The sequence below is a fragment of the Bos indicus genome, chromosome 25, assembly GCF_029378745.1.
Source record: "Bos indicus isolate NIAB-ARS_2022 breed Sahiwal x Tharparkar chromosome 25, NIAB-ARS_B.indTharparkar_mat_pri_1.0, whole genome shotgun sequence".
NCBI lineage: Eukaryota > Metazoa > Chordata > Mammalia > Artiodactyla > Bovidae > Bos > Bos indicus.
In genome coordinates this window covers 10,232,307-10,251,839 of record NC_091784.1, presented here as the reverse complement: position 1 = coordinate 10,251,839, position 19,533 = coordinate 10,232,307, and the positions used below count along the sequence as shown (strand labels likewise).

Below are 19,533 nucleotides of genomic sequence, written 5' to 3'. Positions count from 1 at the left end.
GACACGACTAAGATTGAACTGAACTGAAACGTTAATCATTTCCCCAATGATCTGCTGTACAATCTCCAACACAAACCACAAATATATCGATGTAGAGGTTTCCAGGTACTGTTACATAGCTCTATTCCAGCACTTGCCAATATCACATTATCCTAATTACTGCAGTTTCATAACGTTCTGATGTCTGATGCCAAACTCCTTTTAGTTTGTTTCTCTGTTTAAAAGGTATCTTGACCTCTTAACCTACTGCATTTATCTTACCATTTTAGAATTATATCAACTTGTCAAGTTCCATAAAATTGCACACTATGAAACTTATTGAAATTTTACTCTATAAATTAATTTGAATGAAAGTAACAGCAATTTCAAATACTGCATTGTCCAAAGCATAAACATGGTACATTTCTTAGTGAATTCTTCTTTAATATCTCAAAGTTTTGTAATTTCCTTCAGAGTTATTGGCTTCCCTGGTAGCTTGGACGGTAAAGCGTCTGCCTACAATGTGGGAGACCCGGGTTCGATCCCTGGGTCTGGAAGATCCCTTGGAGAAGGAAATGGCAACCCACTCCAGTATTCATGCCTGGAAAATCCCATGGACCGAGGAGCCTGGTGGGCTACGGTCCATGGGGTTGCAAAGAGTCGGACACGACTGAGCAAATTCTCTTCTCTTCAGAGTTATTACATGCCTGATAATTGTATTTCTAGGTACTTGATATATTTAATACTATTATGTTAAAATTTTTTTCATTTCCTAATTTTTTATATCTCGTATGTGTGCTAGCCATTCAGTCACGTGTCCAGCTCTTTACGACTCCACGGACTGTAGCTTACCAGCCTCCTCTGTCTATGAAATTCTCAAGGCAAGAATACTGGAATGGATTAGCCATTCTTTTCTCCAGGGGATCTTCCCAACACAGGGATAGAACCTGGCTCTCCTGCATTGCAGGCAGATTCTTTACTGTGTTGGCCATCAGTAAGCCCATATTTGGTATATAAGAATACAACTGATTTCTTATATACTTGAGTTTAGCAATTGTGCTAAACCCTAATTAATCCTAATAATTTATCTGTAAATTCCATTGGATTTTCTACATATATATAATACCCCAATCATCTCTGCAATAATATTTACTGTTTTTTTTAATATTTTATATTTTTCTTTCTTTCTTTTTTGCATTAGCCAAGATATCAGTATAACATTAAAGTGGTAACAGCAGGTACCCTTCTATTTTTATCTCAAAGGGAATATTTCCCATATTTCACTATCAGATTAGTTTTAGGGTTTTTATAGATACTCTTTCAGAGAAGGCAATGGCAACCCACTCCAGTACTCTTTGCCTGGCAAATCCCACGGATGGAGGAGCCTGGTAGGCTGCAGTCCATGGGGTCACTAAGAGTTGGACACAACTGAGTGACTTCACTTTCATGCACTGGAGAAGGAAATGGCAACCCACTCCAGTATTCTTGCCTGGAGAATCCCAGGGATGAGGGAGCCTGGTGGGCTGCAGTCTATGGGGTCGCACAGAGTCGCACAGCACTTCATGACTGAAGTGACTTAGCAGCAGCAGCATAGATACTCTTTATTAGATTAAGGAAGTTACCTCTTATTCCAAGTTTGTTAAGAATTTGTTTTTAATCATAAAACAGATATTTTATCAAATCCTACATCTATTGTGAGCTGATGATGACTCTCCTAGCACATTACTTAACTTGTTATTGTTAAACCAACATTGCAGCATTCCTGGAACAAACTCAACTTTTATATATTGTTGAATTTGGTTTACTGATCTCTTGTTTAGGATTATTTGAATCATTCTGTGGGTAAAATAAACTGTAATTTCCATCTCTGTAAAATTCTACAATTGATTTCATTATCAATGTGTCAGAGTTAACACACTTTAGTATCTAGTCTCATGAAATGAACTGGAGAATTGTCCCTCTTATTTTTATATTTGGTATGGTTTGTTTAAAACTGGTATTATTTCTTCCTTAAATGTTTTCTAAAACTCACCACTGAACCTCATCTACTTACTTACAGGGTCAAGTTGCACATTTCTTGTATACATCTATTCTCACACTCACCTTGGGCTGAGAGTGCTGCCTAATATAGTTTCATGCATTGTACATTCTGCTTTCATTATAGAGCATGGAAAGGTGACTTGTTCGTATCATAGATATAAGCCATTGATAAATTTTGCATATCAGCATATAAAATGTTATTTTAATGGTGTCTTCACGTTTTTTCTTCTATTAATAGCATTTTATTTTTCTTTTTTTGTCACTTTATGAGTCTCAGCACAGGCATCAGTAAGTGGCAGTAATAAAGACTCATTGAAATGTGACTCTTTTCTTTGCCAACTAAGTACATGCCTTCTTCACAGCAGCTTCCTGACTCAAACTAGAATGCAGACCTCAATATCATGGAACATTAGGATTTCTTCTCAAGAGTCAGAACTGCATGTAAATGGCGTAGATCTGAAATGCTTCTCTTCAATTTTACAGCATCCTTGAGTATGCACAGTCATTTGGGGGAGAAGAGTGATAGTCTCTATTCAACGGCCATTATTTAACTCACTTATTTTTGGTTATATAGTTTCCTCTTTTTAAAAGCTGTGGTATAATTTACCATATAAAAGCAAAATCATAGGATATTTTAAGGAGTGAATGTTAAGTAAATAAATAATATTATAAAGCTCAAAAACTGTTTAGAGGCACCAGTGAAAATAATTCATTAAAATGTCCCCACCCCTCTACCCTTGAACATCAATCCAGGCCAAGATCACTAATCAAGCTTCTCTGTTAAACTAAATTACTTCTTCCCTGGCAGTCCCAAATCTTTTATTAAACTAGACTGCAGATCAGGTGCGTCTCAGTTGCTTTGTGATCAATTAGATGAATAAGTTAGTCTATTCACTCTAATTTGACATTATCGTGATACTATATACTTCCAACATGCAGGGAACTAATTTTAGTCACTTTTTCCCTTGTACTATTTTCCTAATCTTACTCTTTTGTGTAATTTTTTTGAAATCACTGTTTCATAGGGTCTTGATTCTTCTATGTGTAGAAGTGGAAACTACTAGAATGATCCAGTTTATCACTCTGGTTGCCATATCAAAGGTACAAATCATCACAGTGAAAAACCTGATCATCTAACCAATTCAGAGTTTTATTTAGTACAGTTAAAACAACAATTAAACTTCTGAAGAACCAATTTTTTCATGACGGACAAAAATAGTTTTCATATAAATAGGAAGCTTTAAGCTATTTTACATTGAGAAAAAGAGTACATGTGTTTACAAACACATTTAGATAAGCAAGTTCATGCATTTTTATAGATATGCTTACCTTTCAGAAACAGCTTCATTAGGTTCCCGTGACCAATTAATCTTTTCACTTGCTTTTTCTGAATAGTTAGTAGTTTCAGATTTCACAGTTTCCCTTTCCTGTGGACTATTAACTGACTCTGGATTCTTATCCAAATTCATTGTTTCTGAATTTGCAACCTGTTAATTGGGTGAGGAAAAAGCAGCTGAGGGGAGGGTTACCAACTGTGGTCTTCTACACAAAATTGATAGGTTAAAATTTCACTTGGAAATTGTTCTCAAACTATTTCTGCATACATATGGTAATCAATGGCTGATGATCATGATTGCAGTTACTCTGCCAAAATAAATTTAAAAAAATACATCAAAAGAAATAAAAATAATGACAACATGAAGTAACTTCTTAGCTTTAAAAGAAGGAAAAACAAATACCTAAGTACTTAGACACAGAAGAATGAAGAATATATTTTATTCCTATTACACTGAATTTTAGGAATTAATAAACATTCGGCTTTAACAAAGAAAATTTTATTTTTTATACTTATAGTAGTAAAGTGAAGACCAGAAATGAATCAATTTTCCAACTTGTTCTTCTCTAATTGATGAGTTTGGGATATCTAATAATTTCCCAAATCAAATACTGGTTCCTTTTTGCTAAACAGTTTCTCCTTCAATTTATCTCTTCTCTCTCACATTTTACTGTAAGAAGCAAGAAACCAAGCCAAACTTTCAACACTTTGCTCAAAAATCTCAACAGCCTAATAAAAATACAAGCTATCACTTATAAATTATGCTTTCCATGTTATATCACTGTAGGTCACATTTCAGCTAAGCTTTCTCCAACAATGTAACAAGAATTCCCTCCTCCCCAATTTCCAATAATATGTTCCTTATTTGAGTTCACGGACAGTGCTTTTAAATGTCCATATTTCTACCAACAGTCTGTTTATGAAGATTTAGGTATTTTCTTAAAATATATAAAGTTTCTCTAAGATGTTCCTCATTTCCTCCTGAGCCCTTATTTGCAGACTTTAACATCTATATTTCTACTAAGTCTGTTCAAGGCAATCCAAGCTTTTGAAAAATCATGTTCCTCAATTCCTCCAGCCTCTACCATTCCAAATCCACTTCCACATTTTTAGGTATTTGTTACAACAGCACACCATACTTCCTGGTACCACATCCTGTATTAGTTTTTGGAGGCTGTGATAACAAATTACCACAAACTAGGTGGTTTAAAACAACAGAAATTTATTCTATCACACTTCTGAAGGCCAGAGGTTCGAAACTGGTTTTATTAAGATCAAGTTGTTAGCAGGGCTGGATCCCCTTCTGGAGGCTTCAGGAGAGAATCCACTTCCTTTTTTCCAGCTTCTAGGAGCTGTCAGCATTCCTTAGCTTGTAGCCCTTGCCTCCATCTTCAGTGCAATCATCCAACCTCTGCTTTCATTGTCCCATCTCTATTTTCTGTCTTTAACCTTCACTCCTTTTTATAAGGACCCCAGTGATCATATTGAGCCCACTAGGATAATCTTCTCATTGATAAGCTTCTTTTAATAACATACTCACAGGTTCTGGGAATTAGGTTAGGACATCTTTTGGGAGCCATGATTCACCACTATGAACCATCTTGATACAATTAGCACTGATGTGAAACTTACAGAATATTACACCCAATATTCTTTTCAAGTGTACATGGAACATTCACCAGGGGAAAGCATATCTTGGGCATAAACTAAGTGTCAATAACTCAAGGTTCAAATTTTACATAGTATGTTCTTTGACCAAAACAGATATCAATAAAATTAAGATAGCTAGAAATGTCTGAAAATTAAACACATACTTCTAAATAATCCACAGATCAAAGAACGATACCACAAGAGAAATAAATTATTTTGAACTAATGGAAAACAAAAATACAGTATAATACAATTATTATACTCTCCACGCTGAGAAGTATATAAGTGCTAAGAGGATGCTTAGAAAAAGCAATGCTTAGAAAAAAACTTGTATCTTTAAATATTTTCTAGTAGAAAAGAAGGTTAAAAATTAAAGCTCTTTCTCTTTTAAGAAGCTGAAAAAAGAAATATCTAAAATAAGATTGATCAAAAAAAAAAAAGAAAAGAAAACATGGATTATACAAGTAACAGAAATGAAAGAGTACATCACTACAGATTTACAAGTATTAAAATGACAAGGGAATTTTATCAATAACTTTATGCCAACAAAACCAACAACTTAGATAAAATGGACAAATTCCTTGCTAAGATAACTTACAAAACTAATACACAAGATGAACCAAAAATCTTAATTGCTTTATACTATTAAAGAATTATATTTTCAGGAAAACGTCTTCTTATAAGAAAACTTTTGGCCCAAATGGTTTTCAGAGGTGGATTTTATCAAATATTTAAAGAAGTAATAAAAATCTTACACAAACTTTCAGAAAACAGGGAAGAAAATGCTTTGCAATTGAGTTACTGAGGCTAGTGCATATATGATACTGAAGGGAACAAAGATAGAAGAAAAAAATTCAGTGAATGTATACTTAAGATTATTTTAAGTTTTATATAAAAACTATAAACAGATCCTAAACTCTATTTAATGACACTCATGTTAAGATATTTTGAAGTGGACACTGCAAAGCGTATTTTGATATAAAATATATTAGTACTTATGAATGGACCAAATATAAAGATGGCTTGGGGGATGAGTAGAATGACAGATACATGACAAGTATAAATATATTAAAAAAATAAAGGTAGAAGATAGACATTGACTATACAAGCATTCACTGTAAAATTCTTTTAGCTTTTCTGTGTATGTTTGAAATTTTTCATCCTGATAAAATGACAGAGAGGGAGGCAGTCTAGGCAATCACAAATCGCCTCTCTACTCATTTTATAAAAGAAATACAAGTGGCATTAGTTTTGGCCACTTCTCCAGAGTCATAGGAATTTCTTAAGTATAAATTTATTATCTTTTAAACCCATGTCTTCATCTGGAAGTACATTCTCTTCTTATAATCCAACTACTTATAATGTGGGTCAAGTAAGTTATTAAAACTCCTATACATTTATACCAACCTTACAAACTGTATTGTTGGATACCACATTTGGTTCCACAAAATGCCTTTGAGATAACACCGCTTTAACACGTCTTTGAAGTTTTGCTATTTTTGCCTAGGAAAAAAACAAACAAAGCGGAGTACCAAAATATATATATCATATAGAGACGGCGAGAAAACTATTTGCCCATGTAGTTTTGTGAGACTTAGGCATCCATCAAATATATGAGAAATTCTTACGTAAGACAAACATTTAAATCAGGTTTGATGCTAGTATAATATGTCCAAGAATGGAAGATTAAAAAAGAAAATGAAACTTTTAATTAGTTCACCATAAAATTAATGGTGATAGAAATGCCAATCCACAAGTAACCCTAGAAGAGTAAAATAAAACAAAACAAAAAAAACCCTAAAGAAAGTCTGAAACGGGTTATACAAATGCTAATACAAAATGTTTTTGAACTGACACCAAATGGCTGATGGCTCTACAAGTATTTTTCAAGGACCAAACAGCTGAGGTATAATAAATTCTATATATAGTATTAATATATCAGGTTGTGGCCAGGAATCAGATTTCAGTATACCTTTATTTTTTTTTCCTAACATGTACAACATCATTAAATTCTACTTTTTAAAAGTACTCGAATGAAATTAGAAACTTACAAAGAGTTCATCCGCTATTGCTTCATGTTTATTCTTGCACTGTGTCTTCCCAATGCGTTCAGTCAATTCTCTCAGTTTGTTATCAAATAGTTTGTAACTTATACTATAGATCTCCTGTCGAACCAAATGTCTGACCTAGAATTTAAAAATACAAACCACCACGTTTCAAATTTAAAAGCAATTTATTTTCTACTTCTTGAAAACAGCTTTGCTTTTTTCTAGGTTTACTGTAACTAGTAAAATGTACTTTATTTATATATTTGTATTACTGTATCAGTAAGTTTTATAAAAGTTAAAAATCAAATTCAGCAGAACACATCTAACATTTAAATATATGGATAAGTTAGAAATTAAGTTTATCCTCCCAATACTAATTTTAGTTTCCTACAGTTTCAGTTGAATTCCATAATACAAATTAAAGCCTATTTAGTCCCATTTATATATATTTTTAATGACCATAACTGAAACCTAGTACTCTATGAAAAGAGACTGTATTTATTTCAAATGGCTGGTCGATCTGTAGTAGATATAAAGCAAATTATGAAAATCTGAGCCTTGACCCTGTCATTAACAAGCTGTATCACCTTTGGGAAGTCACAACACCTCTGAGCTTCATTTGCCCTGTCCACAAATGGACAGATGTCATACAGTGTTGCAAAAGGGATGCTCGTAGGATTTTCATAAGAACATAAAAAGATAATATGCATAAGAGCTCTATAAAATGGAAAACACTGAATTTAAAAAAAGGACATAAATATGCAAAATAATCTCCATACATAGTTTTATGTTGGGGGTGGGGATGCGGAGTAGGGAGGACTTCTTATTGTTAAAATTGTAAGATACTAGTGACAATTATGTGACTAGTGCTATCTGGCATAATGCATGCTATTCTATCAGATTATAGTAGTTGGCACATGAAACACTAATGAATTTCATTATCTGGCTGGTTTTCAGAAAATAGATTGGCCTATTTTCAGGGAGCATAGTTAATCTCAATGCCCAAGGAAATGAACAGCTCTGCTGAGCCATACGTTCAGAAATATTCACTACAGGTGTTTGCTCAATGTATATGCTCCTTTAAGCAACTCTCACAACAGAGTAGTCTCTTTTAGTACAAAACCTGTCATGATATAATTAAGGTATTTATTAGCAATATTTATATCTTCCCCTAATATCTTGTAACTTGGGGTTCAAAATTAGAACAGTTTCTATGTTAAACTCATTTATATTTATGTCACTTGGATGACTAGTCTTAATCAAAAATTTACTTTTGATTATTCCCAAGGTTTTCCCTTCTCATTCCCAATTGTTCTTGCTCCTCAAAATTTCTGTCTACTCTATTTCTTCTGTAGTGCTTCATTAACATTTCTTCAGTGGTTTTTCAACATTATCAGACATGATTATCACTTGTACTCTTACAATTTTTGAATATCTGATTAAACTAACTGCTTAAAATAAACGAATTATGTAAGTAAATGCTCAAAAACCCATACTATTTTTACTGACAGCCATTACCTATCAACCCATGTAAGGTTTTTATGCATTACTGCATGCTTGCCAGTTCACTTACTAAGGTCAATATGTGAAGCTCATACCCCAATGAAATTTTGGAAAAACATGTCAGTTCTGTTTACGGAAATACTGTTTTGTTAGAAACAAAAGGAACAGTGTTCATCAAACTTTCCTGGTAAGGAGCATCAATCACATGGAATACTTGTTAAAAATCACAAATTCTTAGGCCCTGACCTGGATTCATCAAACAATTTCCTGGAAAGGGGCCTGGAAAGTTGTATAGGCACCACTACTGATTCTCATCAGGTACGTTTGAGAAAAAAGAATCTTAAAACAATTATTAGTCAGCTCAGTGTAAAATAAACACAATTTAAACAAGTACTCTTGATGATTCAGATGAAGGCAGACCCTTAAAACTTCGTTATTTTGGACTAACTGCTCATTAAGGCATGATTCCTATGGTGTAGAGAGATATTCGTTCTCACTTAGTGGTGACATTCTTCATACAGAAGGCAGGCACAATAACCTCCACCAAATACCTCATTACTGTCTTCTACCGATGGTAATGTGACTAAAATTATGGAATCAGATGAAGTTCTAGCTACAATTTGCATATGGCAGGCAAAGTGGCCTAAATATTAGAGAAAGACTGGCAATTATGTATCTGACTCAACTTTCTACAATGGTGCATAGGGTGAATAACTTAGACTTCAGAAGAAAACCCCGTCTACTTCAGTAATTTAATTGGAATATACCAGGACAAGATCCTTTTGAAACCTCAAAAGATGAGTCAACAGCTTTTGGACTCTCTCAGTAGGAAAGAACAATGTCAGAATGGGAAGCCCTATTCCACTGGGACTCAAACAAGGAAAAAAGATGTGGTTTAGAGAGTCAACTGTTTAGACAGGAATTAAAATATCAAGTGAGTGAGAGTTAGTTACTGGGAGACAGATAAAAGGAATTAGCTAAAAACCTTTGTCTCTGGACAATGCAAGAAACTTCTGGTGGTAGTGGCTCGGGAGGATAACAAATAAACGGCATTGTCTAAACCTCAAAGGGAAAGGACCGTATTCTGCGTCAATGTGGACCAACTATTTTGTGAGGCAGATAACAGCAGTGAATGAAACTCTGATTTTTCCATGCCAGAAAAATTAAAATGTTAAAAGAATAAATTTTGTCTTTATATGTCCACATCTGAACTTATTACTGAATTCAGCCACTAACTCACTGGGAACAACACATCTGCAATCCCCAACCTCTTAAGCTATATCCACACAAAAGACATGGGTTGGATCCCTGGGTCAGGAAGATCCCCAGAATAGGAAATGGCAACTCATTTCAGTATTCTTGCCTGGGAAATCCCATGGACAGAGGAGCCTGGTGGGCTACAATCCATGGAGCTACTTACGATTGAAAGACAGAGCATGCATGCACATGTGCATGTACACACGCACACACACATGCACGCATGCTTAACCTAATTCTGCTACCTCATTCTTGCAAACAACAGAATATTTACGTTTTTTTTTAATGTCTCCTTTGCCTTGCAGAAGAAAGTAAGAGGTAGAAAGGGTGAAAGTGTTGCCTCATCTTTTAAGCTGATTCTATTTGAGTCTTTCAAAAGGTTTCCATTTATTACGCAAATGTATATTCATATAATACATAACTATGTAATTGTAATGGCCTGTGTTAGAAACAGTAGTGTTTTGTTTCTGAAACAGTAGGATAGTTTGGATTGAGACATTTTGATCCATTATTGCTAATGACAGACATTAATCACATAATGACTTTTAGTTGAGGCATTTCAGTGGTAATAAAATAGCAAAACATGACCATACAAGTCCTGATACAGGACCTACTAAATTTGAAGCTCACTGACAGGGATCAAGACCATCCCCATGGAAAAGAAGTGCAAAAAAGCAAAATGGCTGTCTGGGGAGGCCTTACAAATAGCTGTGAAAAGAAGAGAAGCCAAAAGCAAAGGAGAAAAGGAAAGATATAAGCATCTGAATGCAGAGTTCCAAAGAATAGCAAGAAGAGATAAGAAAGCCTTCCTCAGCGATCAATGCAAAGAAATAGAGGAAAATAACAGAATGGGAAAGATGAGAGATCTCTTCAAAAAAATCAGAGATACCAAGGGAACATTTCATGCAAAGATGGGCTCGATAAAGGACAGAAATGGTATGGACCTAACAGAAGCAGAAGATATTAAGAAGAGGTGGCAAGAATACACAGAAGAACTGTACAAAAAAGATCTTCATGACCCAGGTAATCATGATGGTGTGATCACTCACCTAGAGCCAGACATCTTGGAATGTGAAGTCAAGTGGGCCTTAGAAAGCATCACTACAAACAAAGCTAGTGGAAGTGATGGAATTCCAGTGGAGCTATTTCAAATCCTGAAAGATGATGCTGTGAAAGTGCTGCACTCAATATGCCAGCAAATTCGGAAAACTCAGCAGTGGCCACAGGACTGGAAAAGGTCAGTTTTCATTCCAATCCCAAAGAAAGGCAATGCCAAAGAATGCTCAAACTACCGCACAATTGCACTCATCTCACATGCTAGTAAAGTAATGCTCAAAATTCTCCAAGCCAGGCTTCAGCAATACGAGAACCGTGAACTTCCTGATGTTCAAGCTGGTTTTAGAAAAGGCAGAGGAACCAGAGATCAAATTGCCAACATCCACTGGATCATGGAAAAAGCAAGAGAGTTCCAGAAAAACATCTATTTCTGCTTTATTGACTATGCCAAAGCCTTTGACTGTGTGGATCACAATAAACTGTGGAAAATTCTGAAAGAGATGGGAATATCAGACCACCAGACCTGCCTCTTGAGAAATTTGTATGCAGGTTAGGAAGCAACAGTTAGAACTGGACATGGAACAAGAGATTGGTTCCAAATAGGAAAATGAGTACGTCAAGGCTGTATATTGTCACCCTGATCATTTAACTTCTATGCAGAGTACATCATGAGAAACGCTGGGCTGGAAGAAGCACAAGCTGGAATCAAGATTGCCGGCGGAAAGATCAATAACCTCAGATATGCAGATGACACCACCCTTATGGCAGAAAGTGAAGAGGAACTCAAAAGCTTATTGATGAAAGTGAAAGAGGAGAGTGAAAAAGTTGGGTTAAAGCTCAAAATTCAGAAAACAAAGATCATGGCATCCGGTTCCATCACTTCATGGGAAATAGATAGGGAAACAGTGGAAACAGTGTCAGACTTTATTTTTCTGGGCTCCAAAATCATTACAGATGGTGACTGCAGCCATGAAATTAAAAGATGCTTACTCCTTGGAAGGAAAGTTATGACCAACCTAGATAGCATATTCAAAAGCAGAGACATTACTTCGCCAACAAAGGTTCATCTAGTCAAGGCTGTTTTTCCTGTGGTCATGTATGGATGAGAGAGTTGGACTGTGAAGAAGGCTGAGTGCCGAAGAATTGATGCTTTTGAACTGTGGTGTTGGAGAAGGCCCTTGAGAGTCCCTTGGACTGCAAGGAGATCCAACCAGTCCATTCTGAAGGAGATCAGCCCTGGGATTTCTTTGGATAAAGCTGAAACTCCAGTACTTTGGCCACCTCTTGCGAAGGGTTGACTCATTGGAAAAGACTCTGATGCTGGGAGGGATTGGGGGCAGGAGGAGAAGGGGATGACAGAGGACGAGATGGCTGGATGGCATCACTGACTTGATGGACATGAGTCTGGGTGAACTCCAGGAGTTGGTGATGGACAGGGAGGCCTGGCGTGCTGTGATTCATGGGGTCGAAAAGAGTCGGACACGACTGAGCAACTGAACTGAACTGAACTGATACTCAAACTCAGAGTAAATCAGACATGTATAGAAACTGTAATACAATGAGATGAAATAGGCCAAAAAGAAAAGAAAAAGTACATTTAATGATGCCAGAAAAGCAAAATGTCAGATAATGCAACATTATCTGTACAAACTTGGAAATGACAGCAAGTGAACCCAAAGACTTTACAATGAATGTCTGGGCTGCCTGACTCTATTAAGTATCAACTGTGATAACAAACAGCTATAGCTGGAGATCAAAGAATCCCATGACCAGTACAAAAGAGACAGAATGAAACTCAAGGTCATGTGGTATCTGACTTGAAAGATTTGAGCAAAATACTGACTGAAAAGCCTATTCTATATTAATACCACAGCCTCTCCCTTCACATGATTCTGTAGGCTTCTCTGTAAAGGACCATTTTCAAGGATCTAGAGAGGTGACGTAAACAATTATTTTTTCCTAATACCTCCACCTGCTAATTCAGTTTTCATGTACCAGTCCTTCATCATGAAAGTTATGTGTACTCACCATGTAGATCAATTAACTTTTACTATCTTTTAAAAAATAAGCTTCTGAAGCAAATATTTAAGCCCAATATTTTACCTGTTCCAGCAAAGCTGTTTGCTTTTCCAGAGCTACAGAAATATTTTCATTAATTTGCTCGGAAGTTTTCATACGCTTAACATTTTCTTTGTTTTCTGAAAACATCCTCTTCTTTTGATTATGGCCTTGGGAAGATGAAAAGATCAGAGATAAAAATTTTCCTTCTAATGAAAGAAACAGGGGGATTTTCTAATTTAGGGACCCCTAAGCAAATTTAAAAACTAAAATGTGACCACAGGACCATTTTTCAGAAAATGTAATTGTATAAAAAATTCCAACAAATTAAAAAATCTTAGTACTGGTCTGGGATATACTTTCCTCCCATCTTATTTAATACACATTTAATGCTTATTTAATAATAATAGTAACTGAATAAATTATAGCATTAGATCTTCTATTTACAGTTGAGTGGTCTTACATTATTTTTAGTTTTTAGGCAGTCCAACATATTTTTAATAGGTGACCCTATATTACTTCTAAGCAATTTAAAATTCACCTTGTTAAATGATTATTCTGTAGCCTAGACAAGAAAACAAATATATTTTTCCTATGAAATAATTTTTTTCTTATATCTCATTAAACTATAAAACACCCTTTTAATAAACTTCTGCTATTTTAATAATTTTATAATCCTAAAACTCCATTGGTTAATTATTTGACGTATTTCTTACACTACACACACACAAACCTGTATGTATATGTATGCTTATTATCTATCAGCTTATACTTGGCCTGTGATATATAGGTCAATTCTACAGAAAGAAATGGGTTCATCAACTATTTTAAAAACCCACTCTCTCAAATAGCCTTAATAAAACTCCAAAACAGAAAAGGTGTCAATGAAGCAAACAATCTCTATGAACCACCTTTTAATCCTGTTGTACTTTCAAAGGAAAGTGGTTGTTTCCTTCTTTGCCAGAACTTACTTCCCGTTGGAGACAGAGGATACCATTCCCCATCACTGCTAAGAATGGTTCAGAAACAAGATACTCTGAAATAATTATTGTCATCATTTACTGTTTTCCTGTCTGTAAGGATTCTACTGTATCTATATCTGAGATAATGAAATTCCCCCAAGCAAAGTAACTATTTTAATTTCTCCAAGAGATACATAAGTATTCACTTACTGTTATTACTATCAGTGTCACGTGAGGAGAGCCACTCTGCGTCTATATTTTCACAACTTAAAATGCTGGAAAGACAGGTTCTATAGGATTCTTCACTTTTCAAAATGTCATCAGCACAGTTACTTGAAATGACTGAATTCACCAACTTAGGTATTTTATCACCAGGCACAAAAGGGTCATCTGAACTGAAAACTAAAATGTCACTTTGCTTTTTATCATATAACTCAGCACTGGAATTTGCTTCTAAATAGGAAACTATCTTGTCAATTCTCTTATCATCCAAGGTATTTGTTTTTGTAGACTTCGGAATTTGAACTATATCACTCAATACACTGGATAAATGGCAAATGGATTTCAGATTACAATCTTCTTCATGTTCAAAAAAGGATCTTGTTACACTTGCCTGACATTCAAAATGATTTTCAGAAGTATTTTGTGAAGCTTTTGCCTTGTGTATAAAGAGTTTCCCAGGAAATTCTGTTTTACTTGGCTTTTCATAAGGGTACACAACTTGTTCTTCTGTGTATTCCAATCTTGTTTCCGAATCAGTAATTTCTAGTGGTTTTATTAAATTCTGAGAAAATTCTTTACTTTTTGGTCCACATACTGAATTTTTGATGGAGTTCAATGAGGAAGCATCGTTTTCAGAATGTCTACATTTGCTACTTATGACATCAGTACTTGACTTCTGATTACCACTTGATATATTATTCTCAATTGCTGCTGTTTTTAGTGCTTCAACATTCCTTGACTTATTCAGGATCTCTACTTGCTTCCGGCAACTTACAGGCATTGTTTTCTTGGCTTTTAAAATCTTTCGTTTACTTCTATCTGGACTTGCCATCTTTCATATCCTGGAATGTAAAATACCATATTTGAATGCGTTTCTCTAACAGACAAAAGCTAACATTTATTTACAATATTAAAATAATGCTGAGACTATGTGCCAGATTTAGATAATTATTTTTATTGAAAATTATATCCATTTTCATCTGTGTCACTGATAATTAAACGTTGTTCTATAACTCTAACTATATAAAGTCAAAATTTATACTGCCAGTAAGCCTTTATTTGATACTAAGTCTGATCATTTATCAGGCCACTTTTTGTTATGACACCTCACTACTATAACCATTGAGTTCTAATTTAAATAATCTAAGCAGGCCATACTTAAAACATTTTTTCATAAAAACAGATAAACAATGTTTTGTATGGAATATTCCATTTTCTGTATCACGTGCACCTTTATTAAAGCTTTCCTAATATTCCAATTTTCAAATTAATGGTATTGCAAGAGCTGATTCCCAACAGTTATCAGTATGAAATGAGCACTAAGATACACAACATGATGCTAGTTCAAATAAGAAAACCAAGTTAGGTTTCAATACATTCTTAATCCTGAATTATTTCTGTTAAATAAAAATCTACTACATAGCAGAGAAAAACAGTATTTATTTGTATTTCTCATTATTCACATTAAGTATTCACATTAAGTCCAATCTAAACCATAGATAGGTAGATGGTTTAGAAGAAAACTGCCAAATTACAAGGCAAATATAAGCAAAACAAACAACTATATAATACATGGAAGACCAGTTACCTAACAAACTATAGCGCACACTAAATTCAAAGACACAGTCTATGAGGTAGAAAGCATTTGTACTTTCAAGGTACAAATAACCCAGTGGGGTGGGGTAAGGTCCATGGGATTGCAGAGACTTGGACACAACTTAGCAACCCATTCAAAGCTACCTGAATAATTTTTTGATTTATCCTTATCTATTTTCCTACTTGAAGCTTTCATTGACTATATATATTCTTTTCATTCAGTATATCATTTGATCAGGAACAATTCCAGGATTTTTGAGACCTGAAGGCTAAGTGAATCTTACTTAAAAGAAGGGGGGAAAAAAAAACCCCATAAATTCAAATTTCAAAAACCTGTCATGCATACTTAAAAATCAGAAAATCCAGAAAAATAGCACACTTTCATTAATTAAGGGCCTGATACAAGATAGAATTCTACTTTCCCTATTTGACTATATATTTGATTGCCTCTTTATGAATACAGTTTTTGTAATATTCACCATAGAAAAAATGGAGAAACCAAGTCTTTCCTAGGGCAAGGTTGATTAATTTTTAATTCTTTTGAGTTTTTGTTGTTTTTTTCTTTTTCAAACTTTACTGAGTATAGTACTACAGAAAAGTGCACATATCATGTGTACACAATTAAAAGAATTTTCACAAACTGAATACACCCCTTTAACTAAAATCTAGATCAAAAAGAGAATGATTCATAGGTTCATCAATTACAACAAATACAACACACTCTGGTAGGGGATGTTCATAATGGTGGAGGTTATACATGTATGGGGCAAGACATCTAGGAGAAATCTATTATTTTCCTCTTAACTGTGCTGTGAGTCTAAAACTGTTCTTTAAAAAGGTTATAGAAATAAAAGAATAAAAAAAATAATTCCAGTCCCCTGGAAGTCCCCTCATACTTCTCCTTCTAGTCACTGGCTCCCCGTCTCCCAGGGATGATCAGTAGCCTGCAATCTAACAGCATAGATGAATTTAAGCCACTTTTTATATTTTATATAAATGAAATTACATAATAAGCACATTTTAGTGTCTGGCTTCAGAGAAGGCAATGGCACCCCACTCCAGTACTCTTGCCTGGAAAATCCCATGGACGGAGGAGCCTGGTGGGCTGCAGTCCATGGGGTTGCGAAGAGTTGGACACAACTGAGCAACTTCACTTTCACTTTTCACTTTCATGCATTGGAGAAGGAAATGGCAACCCACTCCTGTGCCATTCTTCTTGCCTGGAGAATCCCAGGGACGGGGGAGCCTGGTGGGCTGTGGTCTATGGGGTTGCACAGAGTCGGACACGACTGAAGGGACTTAGCAGCAGCAGCAGTGTCTGGCTTCTTTCACTCTTGCTTATATTTGTGAGATTCATGCATGCTCTGTTTAACTGTAGATCATTCTTTCTCATTGCTGTACAGTAGTCTATCATTTGAATATGCCACAGTTTGTCCATCTGTTCTGGGTTGATTAATTTTAAACCAAAAATCAGGATGTATACAACAATCAACTTCATCTAAAAATATAAATTCTTATTGATAATGCTACAGCTTTGTGTCATTTAAAAACAAACAACAAAAAAAAATCTTTTATTTGAAAGGTAGGGTTCTATCAAAAGGAAAAATATGTATAGTGAATTTCTCTACTTGAATCTGTTATTGAATATATTTCTAATAAAAGTTATCTTTTGAGGGGAAATCTATGAGAATTAAATTCCCTAGTTAAAATTTTAAACATCAAATAATTGGAAAAAATTTTCCTTATCTTCTGACTTCATAAATTACAATCTTTAGCTTCTTCATTACTCAGATACTCCAGGTGCCAGGCACCACAGAGCACATTCCCACCACAATAAAGCTGATAGCAGTAACTGAATACACTCAAAAGTGACTGTGAGCCACAAATGTATCCTATTAAAGACACACTAAGTATATCCCCAATCACAAAATGCCTGAAGCAATTCTTTTGCTGGGTGAAGCAAGGGTAAGATGAAATTAAAATGAGAGACAACAGTCTTATATGATTACAGTTAAACTATCTTACTTTTGTAAACCTTGCAAACACCAACTAAGGGAACACATTCCTGTGGTCCTTTTCAGGGCCTTTGGAAAAATCCCAAACTTCTTGCCTGGAAAATCCCATGGACGGAGGAGCCTGGTGGGCTGCAGTCCATGGGGTCGCTAAGAGTCGGACATGATTGAGCGACTTCACTTTCACTTTTCACTTTCATGCATTGGAGAAGGAAATGGCAACCCACTCCAGTGTTCTTGCCTGGAGAATCCCAGGGACGGGGGAACATGGTGGGCTGCCGTCTATGGGGTCGCACAGAGTCGGACACGACTGAAGCAACTTAGCAGCAGCAGCGAAAAGCTGTGAAAAATTTTGAGATAAAAATGCTTCTACATTTGATGCATAAAGACATGTATTGTATGGTTTCCCTGGTGGTCTAGTGGTAAAGAATCCACCTGACAATGCAGGAGACACAGGTTCAATCCCTGGATTGGGAAGTTACCCTGGAGAAGGGAATGGCAACCTACCCTAATATTCTTGCCTGGAAAAATCCCATGGACATAGCAACCTGGTAGGTTAGAGTCCATGAGGTCCCAAAGAGTCTGACATGATTGAGCATGCATACACGCACACCAGGAAGATCCCACATGCTGTGGAGCAAATAAGCCTCTGTGCCAGAACTACTAAGCCAGTGCTCTAGAGCCAGTGAGCCATAACTATTGAGCCCACACCACAGTTACTGAAGCCCACATACCTAGAGCCCATGTTCCACAAGAGAAGTCACCGCAATGAAAAGCCAATGCTTGCTGCAACTAAAGACTACACACGGCAGTGAAGACCCAGCGTGGTAAAAAAGAAACAAATTAAAAAAAATATATACATGTAATATATAATGTATAACAACATTCTGAAGATACTGAGTATCTCTGATCCATCCACCATTTAACCAAATACAACTAGCAACTTGCATTTACCTATGTTTTCCATACCGTGCCCCTTCCCTCTTCTCTATCCTGAGGTAATCTGTAACCTGACTGTTGAGTTTATATATCTATTGTCTCTTACGAATTATAGTTTCATTACAAATGTCATGCAAAAACAATGAAGTTTGATTATACTTGTTTTTGAGCAAACTATAGTTTCCTAATACTTGTTTTTTCACTCATATTCTCCTAATTTATGCATGTGATTATATACAGCAATACTTCATACATTTTCATGATATTATAATAAAGCACTAGGTCAGTAAAACAAAATTTGTTTATTCAATTACCTATGAAGGATATTTGAGTCATTTCCATCTTTTTTGTTTTTCTTAATAACACTGTTGCTGTGAACATATTTGCTTCAAGGTGTATATCTGTAAGCATTTCTTGAGTGGGTTTGTTGGGTAGCTATAAGTTACACAAAATTTAAAGTTCTCAAGAAAGCCAACTTACCTTCCCAAGTAGTTGTACCAACTTACATCCCTGCAGGAGATGTGTACAAGTAACCATTATTCACATCCTCTTGAGCCCCTGGTATTGCTAGACCTAATTTTTATCAATCTACTTGGATATAGATGCGTATCTCAGTGCCTTAGTTTGCATCTCACTAATTACTGGTATTTTTTCATGTTTACTGGTTATACCTGTTTCCCTGTCTGCAAAATTCCTAGTTATGTTTTGCTCATTTTCTTCTACTGGGTTGTCTTATTTTTAAAGAGAACTCAATAAATTATGAATATACTATATATATGAGAGGAGCTACCCCACATCCAAGGTCAGGGGCAGAAGCTGGGAGGACCCCACGCCCGAAGGGTGGCGGCCAAGAGGAGTTACCCCACGTCTGAGGT

At 35.4% G+C, this 19,533-nt stretch overlaps 1 protein-coding gene across 9 annotated transcripts in view; it reads right to left on the bottom strand.

The window, feature by feature from the left end:
- ATF7IP2 (activating transcription factor 7 interacting protein 2) overlaps window positions 1-19,533 on the bottom strand; it is a 76,627-nt gene that overhangs the window by 38,258 nt on the left and 18,836 nt on the right. For 8 of the 9 annotated variants that reach the window (XM_070779653.1, XM_070779647.1, XM_070779646.1 and 5 more), the window contains 5 exons: window positions 14,100-14,953; window positions 12,973-13,097; window positions 7,057-7,191; window positions 6,413-6,508; window positions 3,349-3,506 (listed from right to left, as the gene is read on the bottom strand). In XM_070779653.1, the coding sequence (XP_070635754.1) occupies window positions 3,349-3,506; window positions 6,413-6,508; window positions 7,057-7,191; window positions 12,973-13,097; window positions 14,100-14,943 (1,358 nt within the window). In that variant the 5' untranslated portion in view covers window positions 14,944-14,953. The remainder of the gene's footprint in view (window positions 1-3,348; window positions 3,507-6,412; window positions 6,509-7,056; window positions 7,192-12,972; window positions 13,098-14,099; window positions 14,954-19,533) is intronic. The other variant, XM_070779654.1, reaches the window with a different exon arrangement.